Genomic DNA, 21,314 nt, shown 5'->3' with positions numbered 1-21,314 from the left:
ACAATATTATATATTAAATGTAATATTACTAATAATATTACAGTCGAGAGGTATAGTACAATATAGTAATTATAACGCCTATATTGTTCTATGCTTGTAATATATACATATAATATTGATACAAATATTATAATGTAATGCAATATAATACTACTAATAATCCAATATTATATATTATATAGTAAATGTAATATTACTAATAATATTACAGTAGAGTGGTATAGTAGAATATAGTAATTATAATGCCTATATTGTTCTATGCTTGTAATATATACATATAATATTGATACTAATATTATAATGTAATGCAATATGATACTAATCATAATACAATATTATATATTAAATGTAATATTACTAATAATATTACAGTCGAGAGGTATAGTACAATATAGTAATTATAATGCCTATATTGTTCTATGCTTGTACAATATACATATAATATTGATACTAATATTATAATGTAATGCAATATAATACTAATACTAATACAATATTATATATTAAATGTAATATTACTAAAAATATTACAGTCGAGAGGTATAGTGTAATATTACTAATAATATTACAGTCGAGAGGTATAGTACAATATAGTAATTATAATGCCTATATTGTTCTATGCTTGTACTATATACATATAATATTGATACTAATATTATAATGTAATGCAATATAATACTAATCATAATACAATATTATATATTAAATGTAATATTACTAATAATATTACAGTCGAGAGGTATAGTACAATATAGTAATTATAACGCCTATATTGTTCTATGCTTGTAATATATACATATAATATTGATACAAATATTATAATGTAATGCAATATAATACTACTAATAATCCAATATTATATATTATATAGTAAATGTAATATTACTAATAATATTACAGTAGAGTGGTATAGTAGAATATAGTAATTATAATGCCTATATTGTTCTATGCTTGTAATATATACATATAATATTGATACTAATATTATAATGTAATGCAATATGATACTAATCATAATACAATATTATATATTAAATGTAATATTACTAATAATATTACAGTCGAGAGGTATAGTACAATATAGTAATTATAATGCCTATATTGTTCTATGCTTGTACAATATACATATAATATTGATACTAATATTATAATGTAATGCAATATAATACTAATACTAATACAATATTATATATTAAATGTAATATTACTAATAATATTACAGTCGAGAGGTATAGTACAATATAGTAATTATAACGCCTATATTGTTCTATGCTTGTAATATATACATATAATATTGATACAAATATTATAATGTAATGCAATATAATACTACTAATAATCCAATATTATATATTATATAGTAAATGTAATATTACTAATAATATTACAGTAGAGTGGTATAGTAGAATATAGTAATTATAATGCCTATATTGTTCTATGCTTGTAATATATACATATAATATTGATACTATTATAATGTAATGCAATATAATACTAATACTAATACAATATTATATATTAAATGTAATATTACTAATAATATTACAGTCGAGAGGTATAGTCCAATATAGTAATTATAACCCCTATATTGTTCTATGCTTGTAATATATACATATAATATTGATACTAATATTATAATGTAATGCAATATAAGACTAATAAAAAATACAATATTATATGTTATATATTAAATGTAATATTACTAATAATATTACACTAGAGTGGTATAGTACAATATAGTAATCTATAACGCCTATATTGTTCAATGCTTATAATATATACATATATGTATATATTATACATATGTATATAATGTGTATATGTATATACATATATACATATAATATTGATACTAATATTATAATGTAAAGCAACATAATACGAATAATAATACAATATTATATATTATATATTAAATGTAATATTACTAATAATATTACGCTAGAGTGGTATAGTACAATATAGTAATTATAATGCCTATATTGTTCTATGCTTATAATATATACGTATATAATGTATATATGTATATGCATATATATATATATATATATATATATATATATACACATACATATATACATATAATATTGATACTAATATTATAATGTAATGCATTATAATACTAATAATAATACAATATTATATATTATATATATTATATATTAAATATTATTAAATATTATATATTATATATTAAATGTAATATTACTAATAATATTACAGTAGAGTGGTATAGTACAATATGGTAATATATATAATGCTTACTGTATATACTCGAGTATAAACCTAGTTTTCAGCCCTTTTTTAGGACTGAAAAAAACCCCTCCTCAGCTTATACTCGGGTGAGGGTCCTGGTGGGCTTATCTTCAGGTCGGCTTATACTCAAGTATATATGGTATATTTATTATTTTTCTCTATTATTATTGGTATCGTTACATTTATTATTTTATTAATTATTATTATTACATTTATTATTTTACTCTATTATTGTTACTTTTACATTTATTTTACTCTATTATTATTATTATTAATACATTTATTATTTTACTCTATTTATTATTACGTTTATTATTTTACTGCATTTATGATTATTATTATTACATTTATTATTTCACTCTATGATTATTAAAAGGATACATAAGCACATTTACATTGAAGAAGATGAGAATAATGATTTAATCAGAGTTGAACAGTCATACCTCAAATTAGAGCTTGATGTAAATATTCAAAAACATTTAAACTACTGAGGCCTCAATTAATGTAATTTTATTGGTCTCTTGGCTTATATTGGAGTCAATGTTTTCCCAGTTTTTTGTGGTAAAATTAGGTGCCTCGGCTTATATTCGGGTCGGCTTATACTCGAGTATATACGGTACATATAATATTGATACTAATATTATAATGTAATGCAATATAATACTAATAATAATACAATACTATATCTTAAATGCAATATTACTAATAATATTACAGTAGAGTGGTATAGTAATATATAATGTATATAGTAATATATAATGTATATAGTAATATATAATGCTTATATTGTGCTATGCTAATGATATAATATATTGTATGTCCATATAACTTGTAAGCCGCTCTGAGAGAGGGTGGGGAATAAATGTAGTACTGTAATGTAATAATAATAATAATAATAATAATAATAATAATAATAATAAATACAATCCTCTCGTTTTATTATTTATTTATTGACTACATTTATATCTCGGGACTCAGAGCGGCTTACAAATCAAATATACATACAATATATTATGAGCATAGCACAATATAAGCATTAAATTACTATATTGTACTATATCATTATATGGTAATATTATTAGTAATATTACATTTAATATATTATATATAATTAATATTATTATATTATATTATTATTGGTATAATATTGTATTACATTGTACAGTAGAGTCTCACTTATCCAACACTCGCTTATCCAACATTCTGGATTATCCAACGCATTTTTGTAGACAATGTTTTCAAGACATCATGATATTTTGGTACTAAATTCGTAAATACAGTAATTACTACATAGCATTACTGCATATTGAACTACTTTTTCTGTCAAATTTGTTGTATAACATGATGATTTGGTGCTTAATTTGTAAAATCATAAACTAATTTGATGTTTAATAGGCTTTTCCTTAATCCCTCCTTATTATCCAACATATTCGCTTATCCAACATTCTGCTGGCCCGTTTATGTTGGATAAATGAGACTCTACTGTAATATTATTATCAATATTATAAGTATATACAATATATTATATATTTATAAATTATTGTATATTATATATATGTGTGTGTGTGTGTAAAATTAGCATGGCATTTTAGCCTAGATAGGCATTTTTTAAGAAGTTTGGGGCTCCTCGGCAGAGTTTGAAGTGCATGGGGAATAAATCTCTTGAGTTTGGCCTCGTGTGAACTTTCGGCCTAGGAAATTTTTTCGTCTCCTATTGTGTAAAGAGGGTAATTAGATGCATAATGATGTCCTTTTTTCTGCAGCTGGCTGGAGCCCGGGCATGGAGCCAAGCAACGGAGCTGCCGCTTTAAAGGAGCCCAAGTGGCAGTGCGCAGGGCCGGCTTCGAGTGCAAAAAATAAAAAAAAACTTCAGACAAGTCCAGAAACAAATAAACAACACAACAAAACCGAACGAATCGAAGTGGCCGGAATGGAGAAAGCGATGGACTTAAAGCAACCCATCTTAGGATGTAATTGGAGACTAGTCCGATGTAGCAGATGGAGATAAATAAGTGAATGAGACGGAGACAGAGAAAGTCCAGATGGGAGCCCACCTACGAAAGAAGCCCCGCTCAGTTGTGGATGGGGTCACTCGCTTGACCGTCGTGGTCCAGCTTTGCGTCTTGTTGGCTTTCTTCTTGGCGGAGATCGTGGCCAGTCGGGCGACGGGGTCCCTGCTGCTGCTCTCCTCCGCTTTCCACACCTTGGGGGGAGCCCTGGGCCTGGCGGTGGCCTTGGCCGACTCCTACGTGTCCTCCGGACGGGGCCTCGTCCAACGGGACTCCTTCGGAGGGGCCCGGGTGCGAGTCCTGGGCACGCTGCTCAGCTCCATGTTCCAAAGCTCCTTGTGCTTGGCGCTCGTCCCTGAAGCGGTCCTCAGGGTGGTGGCACCACGGCTCACCGAGCACACCGTGGTCCTGATGGGCGTGGGGGCCATGGGCATCCTTGTCCACCTGGTCCGAGCGTGCCTGAACAAGAGGCATTTCCAAGATGTGGGTCTGAAGCCCTGTCGCAGAAGGAGGAGACTCGCCCAAGGAGATGGTTGCACCCAGGAGATGGAAGGTACGTTATAGACTTTAACGATATTCATGTTATTGCATGCATTTATAATGATGAAGGTGTATCAACCATATATTGAATGTAATTTATTATTCTACTCTATTTATTATTACATGTATTATTTTCCTGTATTTATTATTATTATTATTATTACATGTATTATTTCCCTGTATTATTATTAAAAGGATACATAAGGACATTTACATTGAAGAAGAAGATGAGAATATTGATTGGATCAGTGTTGGAGAGTCTTATCTTAAATTTGAGCTTGATGTAAATATTCAAAAACATTTAACCTACCAATGCGTCAATTAATGTAATTTTATTGGTATCTATTTTTATTTCTGAAATTTACCACCCTCGGCTTATACTGGAGTCAATATTTTCCCAGTTTTTTGTGATAAAATTAGGTGCCTCGGAGTAAACAAGTGAGGTCACAGGTATCATTTATGCCAAGTAGGTGTGGAAGGTGAGGAAGACCCTCAGCCATTGGTCAATTTTAGATAAGCCAGAGGTGTGGAAGGTGAGGAAGACCCTCAGCCATTGGTCAATTTTAGATAAGCCAGAGGTGTGGAAGGTGAGGAAGACCCTCAGCCATTGGTCAATTTTAGATAAGCCAGAGGTATGGAAGGTGAGGAAAACCCTCAGCCATCGGTCAATTTTAGATAAGCCAGAGGTGTGGAAGGTGAGGAAGACCCTCAGCCATTGGTCAATTTTAGATAAGCCAAAGGTGTGGAAGGTGAGGAAGACCCTCAGCCATTGGTCAATTTTAGATAAGCCAGAGGTGTGGAAGGTGAGGAAGACCCTCAGCCATTGGTCAATTTTAGATAAGCCAAAGGTGTGGAAGGTGAGGAAGACCCTCAGCCATTGGTCAATTTTAGATAAGCCAAAGGTGTGAAAGGTGAGGAAGACCCTCAGCCATTGGTCAATTTTAGATAAGCCAAAGGTGTGGAAGGTGAGGAAAACCCTCAGCCATTGGTCAATTTTAGATAAGCCAAAGGTGTGGAAGGTGAGGAAGACCCTCAGCCATTGGTCAATTTTAGATAAGCCAAAGGTGTGGTAGGTGAGGAAGACCCTCAGCCATTGGTCAATTTTAGATAAGCCAGAGGTATAAATTCTTTGTTTGCTACGCACATGTGGCAAGGGCCATTTGCATTGTACGGACCCACTAAAGTGGGTGCCTATGGCTGTTTTGCCTTATCATCAGCTGTGATAACAATAAAAGGCTTGTTTTATTGCTCTCCTGGAATTCTCTCTTTTACTTCCGCACAATGTCGATGTGTAAGAATATCGCCATACAACTGAGTTGCTCTTTGTTTCCTTCCTCCTCCGCAGACCTGTTGCAGAACGGATCCTCGGGCAGCGGAAAGTCCTGGGCGGCCGAGCTCGGTCCTGTTGAGTTTGCAAAGAAAGCCGGGCGACTTCTTCTTGACGGGATGGCGGCCTGCTTGGGTCCGATGGCTGTCTTCCTCTACTCCGTGACGTACCACTTGCTGCTACAACGGACTCCGTGTGTGGATCGTTCAGCGTGCCTCAACGACTGTCCTGCGTGTTCAGTTGTGTCGTGTTGGCTCCGTTACCTGGATCCTGGGCTCGCCGTCGCTGTCGCGATCACCCTCTTGCTCTTTGCGTGGCCAACTTTACGTAGTTCCTCCTTGGTTCTCCTGCAAGCCGTGCCAGACCGGTTGGACCTCCGTGAGCTGGAGCGGCACTTGCGTGACACCCAAGGCGTGACGGCCCTGAGAGACTTCCACGTCTGGCAGCTGGACGGTCCCGCCGGCTTGGTCGCCACCGCCCACGTGTGCTGCCTCGACGTGACCCGGTGCCGAGCCGTCATCGACAACGTGCAGCGGGTCTTCGGCGAACACGGGATCCACGCCACCACGGTGCAGCCGCATCTCGGCCCTGGCTCGGACGGACAACGCGACGCGACCCAATTTAAGAAGCGTCTGGACTCTTGTCCTGCGGAAGTCACAGAATATGAAACAACCGTGTGAGCACGGCAGGGTGCGAAACAAAGAGAGAAAGGACTGCATCAAGATATAGTAATTTTTATTTGTGTTCCCAACCCTATCTGGGAAAAAAAAATTTCAGATCGCAGCTCGGCGGCCTGTTTATGACCCCAGCCTGGGCTGACGGCCAACAGAAACTCCGTTTGTGAGTGAGAACGCTGCCCTATTTCAGAGCTCATTAAAGTTTGGTAGGAAACCAAAGCAAATACTTGATCACACAATCATAGTTCGGGGTTTTATTTTTGTTCCATATATTAATTAATGTGAGTAGATCAATAGCTACCGCTCCGGTGGGAAGGTAACGGTCTTTCCTTGGTGGCTAAGCTGCTGAACTTGCGGACTGACAGGTCGGCGGTTTGAACACAGGGAGCGGAGTGAGCACCCGCTGTTAGCCCCAGTTTCTGCCAACCTAGGAGTTCGAAAACATGCCAATGTGAGTAGATCAATAGGTACCGCTTTGGTGAGAAGGTAACGGTCTTTCCTTGGTGGCTAAGCTGCTGAACTTGCGGACTGACAGGTCGGCGGTTTGAACACGGGGAGCGGAGTGAGCACCCGCTGTTAGCCCCAGCTTCTGCCAACCTAGGAGTTCGAAAACATGCCAATGTGAGTAGATCAATAGGTACCGCTCCGGTGGGAAGGTAACAGTCTTTCCTTGGTGGCTAAGCTGCTGAACTTGCAGACTGACAGATCGGCGGTTTGAATCCAGGGAGCGGAGTGAGCACCCGCTGTTAGCCCCAGTTTCTGCCAACCTAGGAGTTCGAAAACATGCCAATGTGAGTAGATCAATAGGTACCGCTTTGGTGAGAAGGTAACGGTCTTTCCTTGGTGGCTAAGCTGCTGAACTTGCAGACTGACAGATCGGCGGTTTGAATCCAGGGAGCGGAGTGAGCACCCGCTGTTAGCCCCAGTTTCTGCCAACCTAGGAGTTCGAAAACATGCCAATGTGAGTAGATCAATAGGTACCGCTCCGGTGGGAAGGTAACGGTCTTTCCTTGGTGGCTAAGCTGCTAAACTTGCAGACTGACAGGTCGGTAACTTGAATACGGGGAGCGGAGTGAGCACCCGCTGTTAGCCCCAGCTTCTGCCAACCTAGCAGTTCGAAAACATGCCAATGTGAGTAGATCAATAGATACTGCTCTGGTGGGAAGGTAATGGCACTCCATGCAGTCATGCCAGTGGCCACATGACCTTGGAGGTGTCTATGGACAATGACTTCAACTTAGACATGGAGACTGGACTTAATGTTAAGGGGGAAACTTTACTTTTGATTGTAAGTGAACTATAAATCCCAGCAACTACAACTCCCAAATGCCAAGGTCTATTTTCCCCAAACTCCACCAGTGTCCACATTTGGGCATATTGAGTATCCATGCCAAGTTTGGTCCAGATCCATCATTGTTTGGAGTCAGATGAACTACAACTCCCAAACTCAAGGCGAATGTCCACCACATCCTTCCAGTATTTCTGTCTTAGTCATGGGAGTTCTGGTTGTAAAAGATTGGTTCGATTTCATCGTTGGTAGAGTTCAGAATGCTCTTTGATTGTAGGTGAACTATAAATCCCAGCAACTACAACTCCCAAATGACAAAATCAACCCCCCACCCAACCCCGCCAGTATTCTAATTTGGGCGTATTTGTGCCAAATTTGGCCCAGTGAATGAAAATAAATAATAAATACATCCCACATATCGAATATTTACGATTTGCAATTCGGATATTTATCGGATATTTACGATTTGCAATTCATGACGGGAGCAAAATGACAGTTGTGAAGTAGAAACGAAAACAATTTTAGGGTAGGGGGTCAGCACAGCATGAGGAACTGTGTCAAGGGGTCATGGCATTAGGAAGGTTGAGAAGCACTGATGTAATGGCACACGGGTAACTCAGCTGTTAGACTGAAAACCGTAAAATAATTTCATGGTTGGGGGTCATCACATATGTAATGGCACACAGGTAACTCAGCTGTTAGACTGAAAAACCCTAAAATAATTTTATGGTTGGGGGTCACCACAACATGAGGAACCGTATCAAGGGGTCGTGGCATTAGGAAGATTAAGAACCACTAATGTAATGGCACACAGGTAACTCAGCTGTTAGACTGAAAAACATAAAATAATTTTATGGATGGGGTCACCACAACATGAGGAACTGAGCCAAGGGGTTGAGAAGCACTGATGAAGGAAGGTTGAGAAGCACTGATGTAATGGCACACGGGTAACTCAGCTATTAGACTGAAAAACCGTAAAATAAATGTATGGTTGGGGGTCACCACAACATGAGGAACCGTGCGAAGGGGTCACGGCATTAGGAAGGTGGAGAACCACTGATGTAATAGCACACAGGTAACTCAGCTGTTAGACTGAAAAACCATAAAATAATTTTATGGTTGGGGGTCAACACAACATGAGGAACCGTATCAAGGGTTCAAAGCCATAAACAAGATGTCTTCAAGATTGAAAATACAAAATGATACCTAGAAAACGTATACAACATATAGTTGGTTTTCTTGAAAGAGTTTAGACTCGACCTGCTTCCTGGAATTTCTTCAGTAGAGGAAGGTTAAGAACCACTGGTGTAATGGCACACAGGTAACTCAGCTGTTAGACTGAAAAACCGTAAAATAAATTTATGGTTGGGGGTCACTACAACATGAGGAACCATATCAAGGGGTCGCAGCATTAGGAAAGTGGAGAACCTCTGATGTAATGGCACACAGGTAACTCAGCTGTTAGACTGGTTGGTACCATCTCCATGGCAGATTACCATCCAGCCTTGAGAATTGAGTCTCAAGAAAACCACAAGCGGGTCCTTTCACAGCTGCTCCTCGCTTTGGAAAGAGCTGTTGGCTGCCCCGGTGATACCCAACCCGCCGTCCAGGATGTTGTGCAACGAGCCGTGGTGAGAATATTTCCTCCTGCGGTGGCAAAAATACCAAGCCAAGACGGAGACGACCGCGACGATGAGGGTGCAAGCCACGCCGACGGCGACGTAAGCGTAGGACGTCTGTCGGGAAGGAGTCCGGACGAGACGACATGGTCCACGTTCCTGGAAGCCGTCGTCGGTCGGGCTGGCGCCAACCAGGTTAAAAGCCACCACACAGAAGAGATACTCCCGGTTGGGCAACAAACCCGAAATGGACGCCATGCGGAAAGTGCTGCCAAGAGCGGGTCCGACGTGGACGTCGTCGTTGTCGCCGATTAGTTGGTACTGCAACTGGTAGGCTTCCACGATGGAAGACGGGGCACACCAATGCAAGCTGGCCCCGGCTTCGCTGACGTGGACGGTCTGCAAGCGGGGGGCCTCCGGGGCCACCAACGGGCCCGTGATCCCCGGGCACAAGCACCGGCTGGCCTTGCTCAACTCGGCGCACGGGACTTGGAGGTGGTGGCAGTGGCTGTAGTTGCAGCGCGGAGGCATCGGGGATGGGACCCGTTCGGTCTGGACGTTGTCATCGTCGTAGTCGTAGTCGTCATCCAGATACACCTTGAGCGGTGTAGACATGGAGGCCTCTTCTCCATGCGGTGCTGGGGCCGAAGGGAAGACGTGGTTCTCCTTGAGCGGAGTGGGCAGAGGGTGTCCCATGCTGGTGGGGGACGAGCCCCGGGGGTAGACGGTCCAAACCACCACCAGGAACAGCGATGCCGGGATGGACATCACTCCTGTTGACGAAGGAATGAGAGAAATGCTTGGATGGATTAAAGTTCAGGAGAAAAAGAAGAATGAATCTTACGATAGACTTAGTAAAGGCAAAACCGGCCCTAGGTAATTTTCAAGTGTAGGCGAACAGAATTTTGGCGCCCTCCCCAAACCAATCACTGAAAAATAAAAGCGTTGGATAAGCAAAAATATTATTTTATTATGACTCAACAAACAAGATAGATATGCTGGATTTCGTATCACAAAATCACAAGCCGAACACTTCCCAAGTGTCTAGGACTGTGTGATGTATTATTATTATTATTATTATTATTATTATTATTATTATTATTTGAAACATAACAAGATGAGTCCACAGCAGACACTCTGCTGGCTGCTGTATTGGATCACACGTCCGACACTTATTATTATTATTATTATTATTATTATTATTATTATTATTATTATTATTATTTTATTATGACACAGCAAACAAGATAGATATGCTGGATTTCGTATCACAAAATCACAAGTCAAACACTTCCCAAGTGTCTAGGACTGTGTGATGTATTATTATTATTATTATTATTATTATTATTATTATTATTATTATTATTATTTGAAACATAACAAGATGAGTCCACAGCAGACACTCTGCTGGCTGCTGTATTGGATCACACGTCCGACACTTATTATTATTATTATTATTATTATTATTATTATTATTATTATTATTATTTTATTATGAAACAGCAAACAAGATAGATATGCTGGATTTCGTATCACAAAATCACAAGTCGAACACTTCCCAAGTGTCTAGGACTGTGTGATGTATTTTCGGAGGATGCATGCAGATCCCAGTAGGGTGGCCTTTTGCAGTTGGCAGATCATAATTTTGTCAATGTCTATTGTTTCCAAATGCCGGCTGAGATCTTTTGGCACGGCACCCAGTGTGCCCATCACCACCGGGACCACCTGCACTGGTTTCTGCCAGAGTCTTTGAAGTTCAATCTTGAGGTCCTGAGATTTTCCTGTTGTTTTTTGTCAATGCGACTGTCACCTGGGATGGCGACATCAGTGATCCAAACCATTTTCTTTTCCACAACTGTGATGTCTGGTGTGTTGTGTTCCAGAATCAGTCTGGATTCCACAGTATCCCACAGTATCTTTGTGTGCTCATTTTCCAATACTTTTGCAGGTTCGTGATCCCACGAGTTCTTTTCTGCTGGCAGGTGGAACTTGAGGCATAAGTTCCATTGGCTTTTTTTGTGATGCGGCTGCTAAAAAAGCCAACGGGATTCTGTCCTGCATCAATAGGGGAATAGCGTCTAGATCCAGGGAAGTCCTGCTCCCCTCTATTCTGCCTTGGTCAGACCACACCTGGAATCACACTGCGTCCAATTTTGGGCACCACAGTTGAAGGGAGATGTTGACAAGCTGGAAAGCGTCCAGAGGAGGGCGACTAAAATGATTAAGGGTCTGGAGAACAAGCCCTACGAGGAGCGGCTTAAAGAGCTGGGCATGTTTAGCCTGCAGAAGAGAAGGCTGAGAGGAGACATGATAGCCATGTACAAATATGTGAAGGGAAGTCATAGGCAGGAGGGAGCAAGCTTGTTTTCTGCTGCCCTGCAGACTAGGACGCGGAACAATGGCTTCAAACTACAGGAAAGGAGATTCCACCTGAACATCAGGAAGAACTTCCTCACTGTGAGAAGGGCTGTTCGACAGTGGAACTCTCTCCCCGGGGCCGTGGTGGAGGCTCCTTCCTTGGAGGCTTTTAAGCAGAGGCTGGATGGCCATCTGTCGGGGGTGCTTTGAATGCAATTTCCTGCTTCTTAGCAGGGGGTTGGACTAGATGGCCCATGTGGTCTCTTCCAACTCTACTATTCTATGATTCTATGATTCTATGATTCCAATGAATCATTTGGGCCACACAGTTGTGCCTCTGTTTGTAGTCAGTCTGTGCAATTTTCTTACAGCAGCTGAGGAGATGATCAATGGTTTCATCAGCTTCCTTGCAGAGTCTGCATTTTGGGTCATCAGCTGATTTTTCGATCTTGGCCTGAATTGCCTTTGTCCTGATGTCTTGCTCCTGGGCTGCAAGGATCAGGCCTTCTGTCTCCTTCTTCAGGGTCCCATTTGTGAGCCAGAGCCAGGTCTTCTCCTTGTCAGATTTTCCTTCAGTTTTGTCAAGGAACTTTCCATGCAATGTTTTGTTGTGCCAGCTGTCAGCTCTAGTTTGTAGTGCGGTTTTCTTGTACTGGTTTTTTGTCTGCTGTGCTTTGAGGAGTTTCTGATTTTTGACTTCAATCAAAGCAGGTTCTTCCCTTTGCTTGACATCTTCTGCCAGGGCATGTTCTTCTTCTTTGACTGCTTGTTTGACTTGTAAGAGTCCTCTGCCCCCTGATCTTCTAGGCAGATATAGCCGGTCAACATCACTGCGAGGGTGCAGTGAATGAGGAATGGTCATGAGGTTTCTTGTTTTTCGGTCCAAATTGTGTCCAGTTTATGATGCCAGCAGTATATCTTATGACAGGTATGGCCCAGGTGTTTATGGCCTTGATGGTGTTGCCTCCATTGAGCTTATTATTATTATTATTATTATTATTATTATTATTATTATTATTATTTGAAACACAACAAGATGCATCCACAGCAGTCACTCTGCTGGCTGTTGTATTGGATCACATGTCGGACACTTCCCAAGTGTCTAGGACTGTGTGATGTATCGGCAAATAATTATAATAATTATTATTATTGTGTTGTCGAAGGCTTTCATGGCCGGGATCACAGGGTTGTTGTATGTTTTCTGGGCTGTATGGCCATACTCCAGAAGCACTCTCTCCTGACGTTTCACCCACATCTATGGCAGGCATCCTCAGAAGTTCTGAGTTGTGTTGGAAGCTAGGTAAGTGGGGTTTATATATCTGTGGAAAGTCCAGGGTGGGAGAAAAAGAGTCTAGCATGAATGTTGCCATCGGTCAGCTTGATTAGCATTTAATGGCCTTGCAGATTCAAAGCCTGGCTGCTTCCTCCCTGGGGGCATCCTTGGTTGGGAGGTGTTAGCTGGCCCTGATTGTTTCCTGTCTGGATTTCTTCACTTCACTTTATTTCTTAATTAGTCGCTCTCCACCAGAGTGCTCTGAGCGACTTACAATTTAAAACATCATTCCACAATATATATAAAAAAATTCAACATAAACATTTCCCCTGTTTTCAGAGTGTAGCTCTTTATTTAGGCTTTTCCTTAATCCCGCATTATTATCCAACATTTTCGCTTTTATTTTTCAGTGATTGGTTTGGGTGTTGTTCTTTCCTTAATCCCTCCTTATTATCCAACATTTTCGCTTTTATTCTTCAGTGATTGGTTTGGGGAGGGGGTGCCAAAATTCTGTTCGGCTACACTTGAAAATTACCTTTGGACAGCCCTGGGTAGACACACTTTTTTCACTCACCTGATGGACAGATGGAGATGTCACCACGTCAAAGGAGGTCTCCAGAATAGAAAGGCGACAAGGCTGAAGTTGTGTTGAGTGTGTTGTGAGGCGGTGTCGTCTTCTCGGTCCAGACTAGAAGCACCAAAAGCCAGCGAGATCCAGAGATGCCTTCATCGGCTTGGTCATCGAGTCTTGTTTTGACTCAACTATTTGTTTTTCCGAGGGCGGTGGTGGACAGACACCATCCATGGAAAGGCTGAAGCAGATCCTTCCCGCACTTGTGAGCCCTTCTGTTGCTGCGGAAGGAACTTTTATAGTTTTTCCTACTCAAAGCATGACCTCACCCATCTACAAACCCGGCCTCCCCCAGTCCCATTCACAACTCCAGCCAAGGAAGTGGAAACTATTCGGGACAGACCCTCCCTTTCCAAGTATTTGCCGAGAAAAAGCTTGTTTTGGAGACGGCCTCTCAGCGCTCACATTCCAGGCGTCTCTGTATGAGTTTCGAGAACAAGACAAATCCAAGAAGCAGGAGAAAGAGAGTCCAGGATTAACGGATTACTCAGTTTCCTGCAACTTGCTCAACTTTGACTCAGATTTGTTTGTACTCAGACACGTTTTCACTAAAGATGTTTTTAATGCTCATTCTCATCTGTTTTGATGTTGAATTCTATTTCAATGGTTGTAAACCGCTGAGCTGCTGAACTTGCCAAAAGGTTGCCAGGTTCGAATCCGGGGAGCAGGGTGAGCTCCCGCCGTTAGCCCCAGCTCCTGCCAACCTCGCAGTTCGAAAACATGCAAATGTGAGTAGATCAATAGGTACTGCAAGTAGGTCGTCTTGGAAGACCGAAAGGTAGGTGGTTCGAAAACATGCAAATGTGAGTTGATCAATAGGTACTGCAAGTAGCTCAACTTGCAAGACCGAAAGGTAGGTGGTTCGAAAACATGCAAATGTGAGAAGATCAATAGGTACTGCAAGTAGCTGAACTTGGCAGACCGAAAGGTCGGTGGTTCAAATCCAGGGAGCGGGGTGAGCTCCCGCTGTTAGCCTCAGCTCCTGCCAACCTCGCAGTTCGAAAACATGCAAATGTGAGTAGATCAATAGGTATTGCAAGTAGCTCAACTTGGAAGACTGAAGGTTTGGTGGTCCAGATCCGGGGAGCGGGGTGAGCTCCTGCCGTTAGCCCCAGCTCCTGCCAACCTCGCAGTTCGGAAACATACAAATGTGAGTAGATCAATAGGTACTGCAAATAGCTCAACTTGGAAGACTGAAATTTTGGTGGTCCGGATCCGGGGAGTGGAGTGAGCTCCCGCTGTTAGCCCCAGCTCCTGCCAACCTTGCAGTTTGAAAACATGCAAATGTGAGTAGATCAATAGGTACTGCAAGTAGCTGAACTTGGCAGACCGAAAGGTCAGTGGTTCGAATCCGGAGAGCTGGGTGAGCTCCCGCCGTTAGCCCCAGCTCCTGCCAAACTTGCAGTTCGAAATGTGAGTAGATCATTAGGTACTGCAAGTAGCTGAACTTGGCAGACTGAAAGTTTGGTGGTCCGGATCCGGGGAGCGGAGTGAGCTCCCGCCGTTAGCCCCAGCTCTGGCCAACCTCGCAGTTCGAAAACATGCAAATGTGAGTAGATCAATAGGTACTGCAAGTAGCTGAACTTGGCAGACTGAAAGGTCAGAGGTTCAAATCCGGGGAGCAGGGTGAGCTCCTGCCGTTAGCCCCAGTTCCTGCCAACCTCGCATTTCGAAACATGCACATGTGAGTAGATCAATAGGTACTGCAAGTAGCAGAACTTGGCAGACCGAAAGGTTGGCGGTTCGAATCCGGGGAGCAGGGTGAGCTCCCGCTGTTAGCCCCAGCTCCAGCTAACCTCACAGTTCTATATGTATATATGTGTGTATATACATATACACATATACATACAAACACACACATACATATATGTGTACAGTAGAATCTCACTTATTCAACATTCGCTTATCCAACATTCTGGATTATCCAACGCATTTTTGTACTCAATGTTTTCAATACATTGTGATATTTGGGTGCTAAATTTGTAAATACAGTAATTACTACGTAGCATTACTGCGCATTGAACTACTTTTTCTGTCAAATTGGTTGTATAACATGATGTTTTGGTGTTTAACTTGTAAAACCATAACCTAATTTGATGTTTAATAGGCTTCTCTTTAATCTCTCCTTATTATCCAACATATTTGCTTATCCAACGTTCTGCCGACCCGTTTATGTTGGATAAGCGAGACTCTACTGTATATGTGTGTGTATGTATATATATATATATATATACTCACACACATATACACTAGTGTGGGTATCCGGCGTTGCCTGGGTTATTTGATTTTGATATATATGTATGTATGTGTGTGTGTGTGTGTGTGTGTGTGTATATATATATATATATATATATATATATATATATATATACACATACATACATACATACACACATACATACATACATACATACTAGCTGTGCCCGGCCACGCGTTGCTGTGGCGAAGAATGGTGGTCTGGGAAATAAAGTATTGAGGAATTGGTGGTAGTTAAGGTCAAGGGTAAAGGTTTTCCCCAGACATTAAGTCCAGTCGTGTCTGACTCTGGAGGTTGCTGCTCATCTCCATTTCTAAGCCGAAGAGCCGGCGTTGTCCGTAGACTCCTCCAAGGTCATGTGGGATGACTACATGGAGCGGCGTTACCTTCCCGCCGGAGCAGTACCTATTGATGCACTCACATTTGCATGTTTTCGAACTTCTGGGTTGGCAGAAGCTGGGGCTAACAGTGGGGACTCTCTCCGCTCCCCCAATTCAAACCTGTGGCCTTTCGGTCCAGAAGTTCAGCAGCTCAGCGCTTTAACACGCTGCGCCATCAGGGGATATTATTTCCTAAAGGTTGTGAATATACAATATTTCTGATTGGGTTTTTTTGTTTGTTGGAGGCAAGTATGAATGCTGCAATTAGGAAAAATGATTAGGATGTAATGGCCTTGCAGCTTTAAAGCCTGGCTGTTTCCTCCCTGAGTGAATTTTTTGTTGGGAGGTGTTAGCTGGCCTTGATTGTTTCCTGTCTGGAATTCCCTTGTTTTCAGAGTGGTGTTGTTTGCGATATTTTATGTGCTTCTACTGTCTGTGGCCCTGAGAAAACAGAGGATTTTCCAGACTTTGATGATGGGAATACTTTGTTGGGAGGTGTTAGCTGGCCCTGATTCTTTCCTGTTTGGAATTCCCTTGTTTTCAGAGTGGTGTTGTTTGCGATATTTTATGTGCTTCTACTGTCTGTGGCCCTGAGAAAACAGGATTTGCCAGACTTTGATGATGGGAATACTTTGTTGGGAGGTGTTAGCTGGCCCTGATTGTTTCCTGTGTGGAATTCTCCTGTTTATTTACTGTCCTGGTTTTAGAGATTATATTGTTCTGCATTATTCTATCCCAGTAATTATTTTATATTAAAGAAGAATCTCACTTATCCAACATTCGCTTATACAATGTTCTGGATTATCCAACGCAGTCTGCTTTTTCATAATCAATGTTTTTGTAGTCAGTGTTTTAAATTCATTGTGATATTTTAGTGGTAAATTTGTAAATACAGTACAGTAGAGTCTCACTTATCCAACATAAACGGGCTGGCAGAACGTTGGATAAGCGAATATGTTGGATAATGAGGAATTAAGGATAACCCTATTAAACATCAAATTAAGTTATGATTTTACAAATTAAGCACCAAAACATCATGTTAGACAACAAATTTGTCAGAAAAAGTAGTTCAGTACACAGTAATGCTATATAGTAATTACTGTATTTATGAATTTAGCACCAAAATATCACGATATATTGAAAGCATTGACTACAAAAATGCGTTGGATAATCCAGAACGTTGGATAAGCGAGTGTTGGATAAGTGAGACTCTACTGTAAATACTACATAGCATTACTGCGCATGGAACTACTTTTTCTTGAATTGGGGGAACTGACAGAGCCCCCACTGTTAGCCCCAGCTTCTACCAACCCAGAAGTTCAAAAACATGTAAATGTGAGTGCATCAATAGGTACTGCTCCGGTGGGAAGGTAACGCCGCTCCATGTAGTCATCCCACATGACCTTGGAGGAGTCTACGGACAACGCCGGCTCTTCGGCTTAGAAATGGAGATGAGCAGCAACCTCCAGAGTCAGACACGACTGGACTTAACGTCAGGGGAAAACCTTGACCCTTGACCTTAACTACCACCAATTCCTCAATACTTTATTTCCCAGACCACCAGACTTCGCCACAGCAACGCATGGCCGGGCACAGCTAGTTTGTTGTATAATATGATGTTTTGGTGCTTAATTTGTATAACGATTACCTAATTTGATGTTTAATTGGCTTTTCCTGAATCCCTTCTTATTATCCAACATATTCACTTATCCTGCCGGCCTGTTTACGTTGGATAAGTGAGACTCTACTGTATATTTCTAATCTTATATTATCTGCTCAGAACTGGATTATATGATTTTGTGAATTGCCGTGATGCCATCACTCTTTTATATATATAGATATATTGCCCCAGATTCCAAATTTATTTTATTCCCAGTTGAGCCAACTTCTTACAAAAATATCTGTCTCTCATTTTAAAGGATTCAGTGTGTTAAAAAGAATGTACTCTTTTTTTTTTTTGAAAGACATAATTAAAACCAGGTTTCTTCAATTAAAGTTGCCAAAATACCAAGGGTGGGTCCCGGAGGGTTGACTCAAAAGTCTGGGAAAGTTAAGTAATTTCTAAAGGCAGGAAGTGAGGCATAAATTCCAACAAAAATATATTACATATTTTTTGATTCAACCCTCTTGTGCGGAGTCATGGTCACTGTTTTCTGACTCAGCAGGTTCATACGTTACTGGCCTCCCGTCGCTCTTCTTCACTGGGTTGCTGTGAGTTTTCCGGGCTGTCTGAAGCATTCTCTCCTGCCCACATCTGTGGCAGGCATCCTCAGAGGTTGTGAGGTCTGTTGGAAACTAGGCAAGTGGGGTTATGCCAGCCTTTGACAGCACATCCAGTATCTGTGAATCCCTTTTATCTCTCCTTCTCTCCCGGAAGCAGCCAGGCTTTGAAGCTGCAAGGGCATTCAATGCTAATCACTTGCCTCTAACAGACTAGAGTTCTTCCTTTCACACATCCAGGCAACGTCTCTATAGACGGCCAATTCTCTCACACCAGAAGCGACTTGCAGTATGTTCCCAAGTCAGGTGAGCTCCCGTCTGTCAGCTCTAGCTTCCCACACAGGGACATGAGAGAAGCCTCCCAGCAGGACGGTTGCACATCTGGGCAACATCTCTATAGACGGCCAATTCTCTCTCACATACTAGAAGCGACTTGCAGTATGTCCTCAAGTCAGGTGAGCTCCCCTCTGTCAGCTCTAGTTGCTTGTGATTCCTTTCTTTCATCACTTTTAAACTTATTTATTATGCAATGCTTTTGACACCAAATAAATAAATAATGCTTACAGAGACATGAGAGAAGCCAGCTAATACAGCCAGGCATCCCCTGGGCAACGTCTCTGTAGATGGCCAATTCTCTCATACCTCAAAATTCTCTCAAAGCACCAGTAACATGCTTTGTTAATTTTAAATATATATATATATATGTGTGTGTGTGTGTGTGTGTGTATATATATATTTATACACACACACGCATATATTAATATATATACATTATTATTATATGCATACATTATATACATATAATAATGTTATTATTATACAATATAATTTACAATAATATATAATATTATAATATTATATATAATATATATAATATATATAATATATAATATTATAATATTATAATATATTGTATATGCATATTAAATTAATAATATTATTTTGTAATACAATATAATACTAATGATACAATATAATAATATTAATTATATATTATATGTTACATGTAATATTTTTAATAATATTACAATATAGAGATATAGTACAATATGGTAATTTTATTGCCAGTATTGTGCTATGCTAATAATATAATATTGTATGTAAATTTAATTTGTAAGCCGCTCTGAGTCCCCTACAGGGTGAGAAGGGTGGGATATAAATGTGGTAATTAAATAATTAAATAAATAAATAATTAAATAAATAAATAATACCTGAAGACAGGTGAGCTCCTGTCTGTCATCTCTAGCTTCCTATGCGGAGACATGAGAGAAGCCTCCCAGCAAATACATCCGGGCATCCCCTGGGCAAATTCTCTCATACCTGAAGACAGGTGAGCTCCTGTCTGTCAGCTCTAGCTTCCTATGTGGGGACATGAGAGAAGCCTCCCAGCAAATACATCCGGGCATCCCCTGGGCAAATTCTCTCATACCTGAAGACAGGTGAGCTCCTGTCTGTCAGCTCTAGCTTCCTATGTGGGGACATGAGAGAAGCCTCCCAGTAGGACGGTAACAAGTTGCTTCTGATAAAAAAACTCAGTATCTATCTGAAATGAAGTGGGGGGTTTTTTAGTTTACAGATGCCATGTTTAACTGTGTTTTAAAAGGGTCAATATTTCAATTATTCTGCACTCATGAGTTGGTTGCCATGGAGAAGTGGGCGGAGCCAACTGCCGTTTTTGTGTGGAGAAGTGCAGGTTTGAAAAAGAGCAGTTAGTCTGTGCCCTGATGAGGTACAGTGAAGACTGACCCTCAGTGGAAGAGATCAGGGAGACTCAAATGCTTATTTTTGAGTCAATTTAAAATAAGTTTGGTGACTTATTTTAAGGTAGTCTGTGCCCTGATGAGGTACAGTGAAGACTGGCCCTCAGTTGGAGAATCAGGGAGACTCAAGTGCTTATTTGAGTCAATTTAAAATAAGTTTGGTGGCTTATTTTAAGGTAGTCTGTTTCCAGATAAGGAACAGATAGTCTGTGATTGAAATTCACAGGGTGACTGCAGGTTAAAGCAGTAGAGAAGGAAGTGATATTTTAAGGAATTTGAAACACCTCAATATAGCTTTGCAATGATTAATCTAAGTGCCTCTAAAGAGAAGTTACTGTAACCATTAAGCTTGTGCCTGAATAAATGTGTTATTGTTCTTTCTACCATCTAAGCTTCTGTCATCTATATTACCATCTAAAGCAAACAAGGAGAAAGAAGACAAATAAAATTTAAAAAGTCTCCTCTCTAAGTAGCTAGTGGCTAAATCTTCCAATAGTGATAGCAAGAGTTGATAATGCCCTTAACATCTGGTGGCCGCATTATAAACATCTTTACCTCTGGTGGCAGCTTTTAAACAAAACATCTTTAATAACTGGTGGCAGTGGATATAAAATATATAATAATAATATAAATATAATTAATTAATAGAAACACATCCACATCTCCGCAACTGGTGTCAGAGGTGGGATTTTTAAAAGATTCCCCCCTGTCTGACATCT

The 21,314-nt window shown here is 40.2% G+C and overlaps 2 protein-coding genes across 2 annotated transcripts; one reads left to right on the top strand and one right to left on the bottom strand.

Annotated features, from left to right (window-relative positions):
• The first annotated feature begins 3,816 nt into the window (after window positions 1-3,816).
• Window positions 3,817-7,048, top strand: LOC103282290 (proton-coupled zinc antiporter SLC30A1). Its single transcript, XM_008124931.3, has 2 exons — window positions 3,817-4,818; window positions 6,151-7,048. The coding sequence occupies exons 1-2, from the start codon at window positions 4,299-4,301 to the stop codon at window positions 6,810-6,812; spliced, it is 1,182 nt and encodes a 393-aa protein (XP_008123138.2). The 5' UTR covers window positions 3,817-4,298; the 3' UTR covers window positions 6,813-7,048.
• Window positions 6,851-14,662, bottom strand: lrrn4cl (LRRN4 C-terminal like). Its single transcript, XM_008124930.3, has 2 exons — window positions 13,922-14,662; window positions 6,851-10,489 (listed from the first exon to the last, which is right to left on the bottom strand). The coding sequence occupies exon 2, from the start codon at window positions 10,482-10,484 to the stop codon at window positions 9,642-9,644; it is 843 nt and encodes a 280-aa protein (XP_008123137.1). The 5' UTR covers window positions 10,485-10,489; window positions 13,922-14,662; the 3' UTR covers window positions 6,851-9,641.
• Window positions 14,663-21,314: the final 6,652 nt, after the last annotated feature.

The sequence above is a fragment of the Anolis carolinensis genome, unplaced genomic scaffold (genome assembly GCF_035594765.1).
Source record: "Anolis carolinensis isolate JA03-04 unplaced genomic scaffold, rAnoCar3.1.pri scaffold_14, whole genome shotgun sequence".
In the NCBI taxonomy this organism is placed as follows: Eukaryota; Metazoa; Chordata; class Lepidosauria; order Squamata; family Dactyloidae; genus Anolis; species Anolis carolinensis.
The sequence above is the reverse complement of the archived record's forward strand: the minus strand, read 5'-3'. Positions and strand labels throughout refer to the sequence as shown.

Excerpts from the sequence above, each read along its gene's own strand:
- lrrn4cl (XM_008124930.3), bottom strand. The coding sequence starts at position 10,484 with ATGTCCATCCCGGCATCGCTGTTCCTGGTGGTGGTTTGGACCGTCTAC.
- LOC103282290 (XM_008124931.3), top strand. The coding sequence starts at position 4,299 with ATGGGAGCCCACCTACGAAAGAAGCCCCGCTCAGTTGTGGATGGGGTC. Across the intron at positions 4,819-6,150 it reads TTGCACCCAGGAGATGGAAG|ACCTGTTGCAGAACGGATCC; the intron begins GTACGTTATAGA and ends CCTCCTCCGCAG.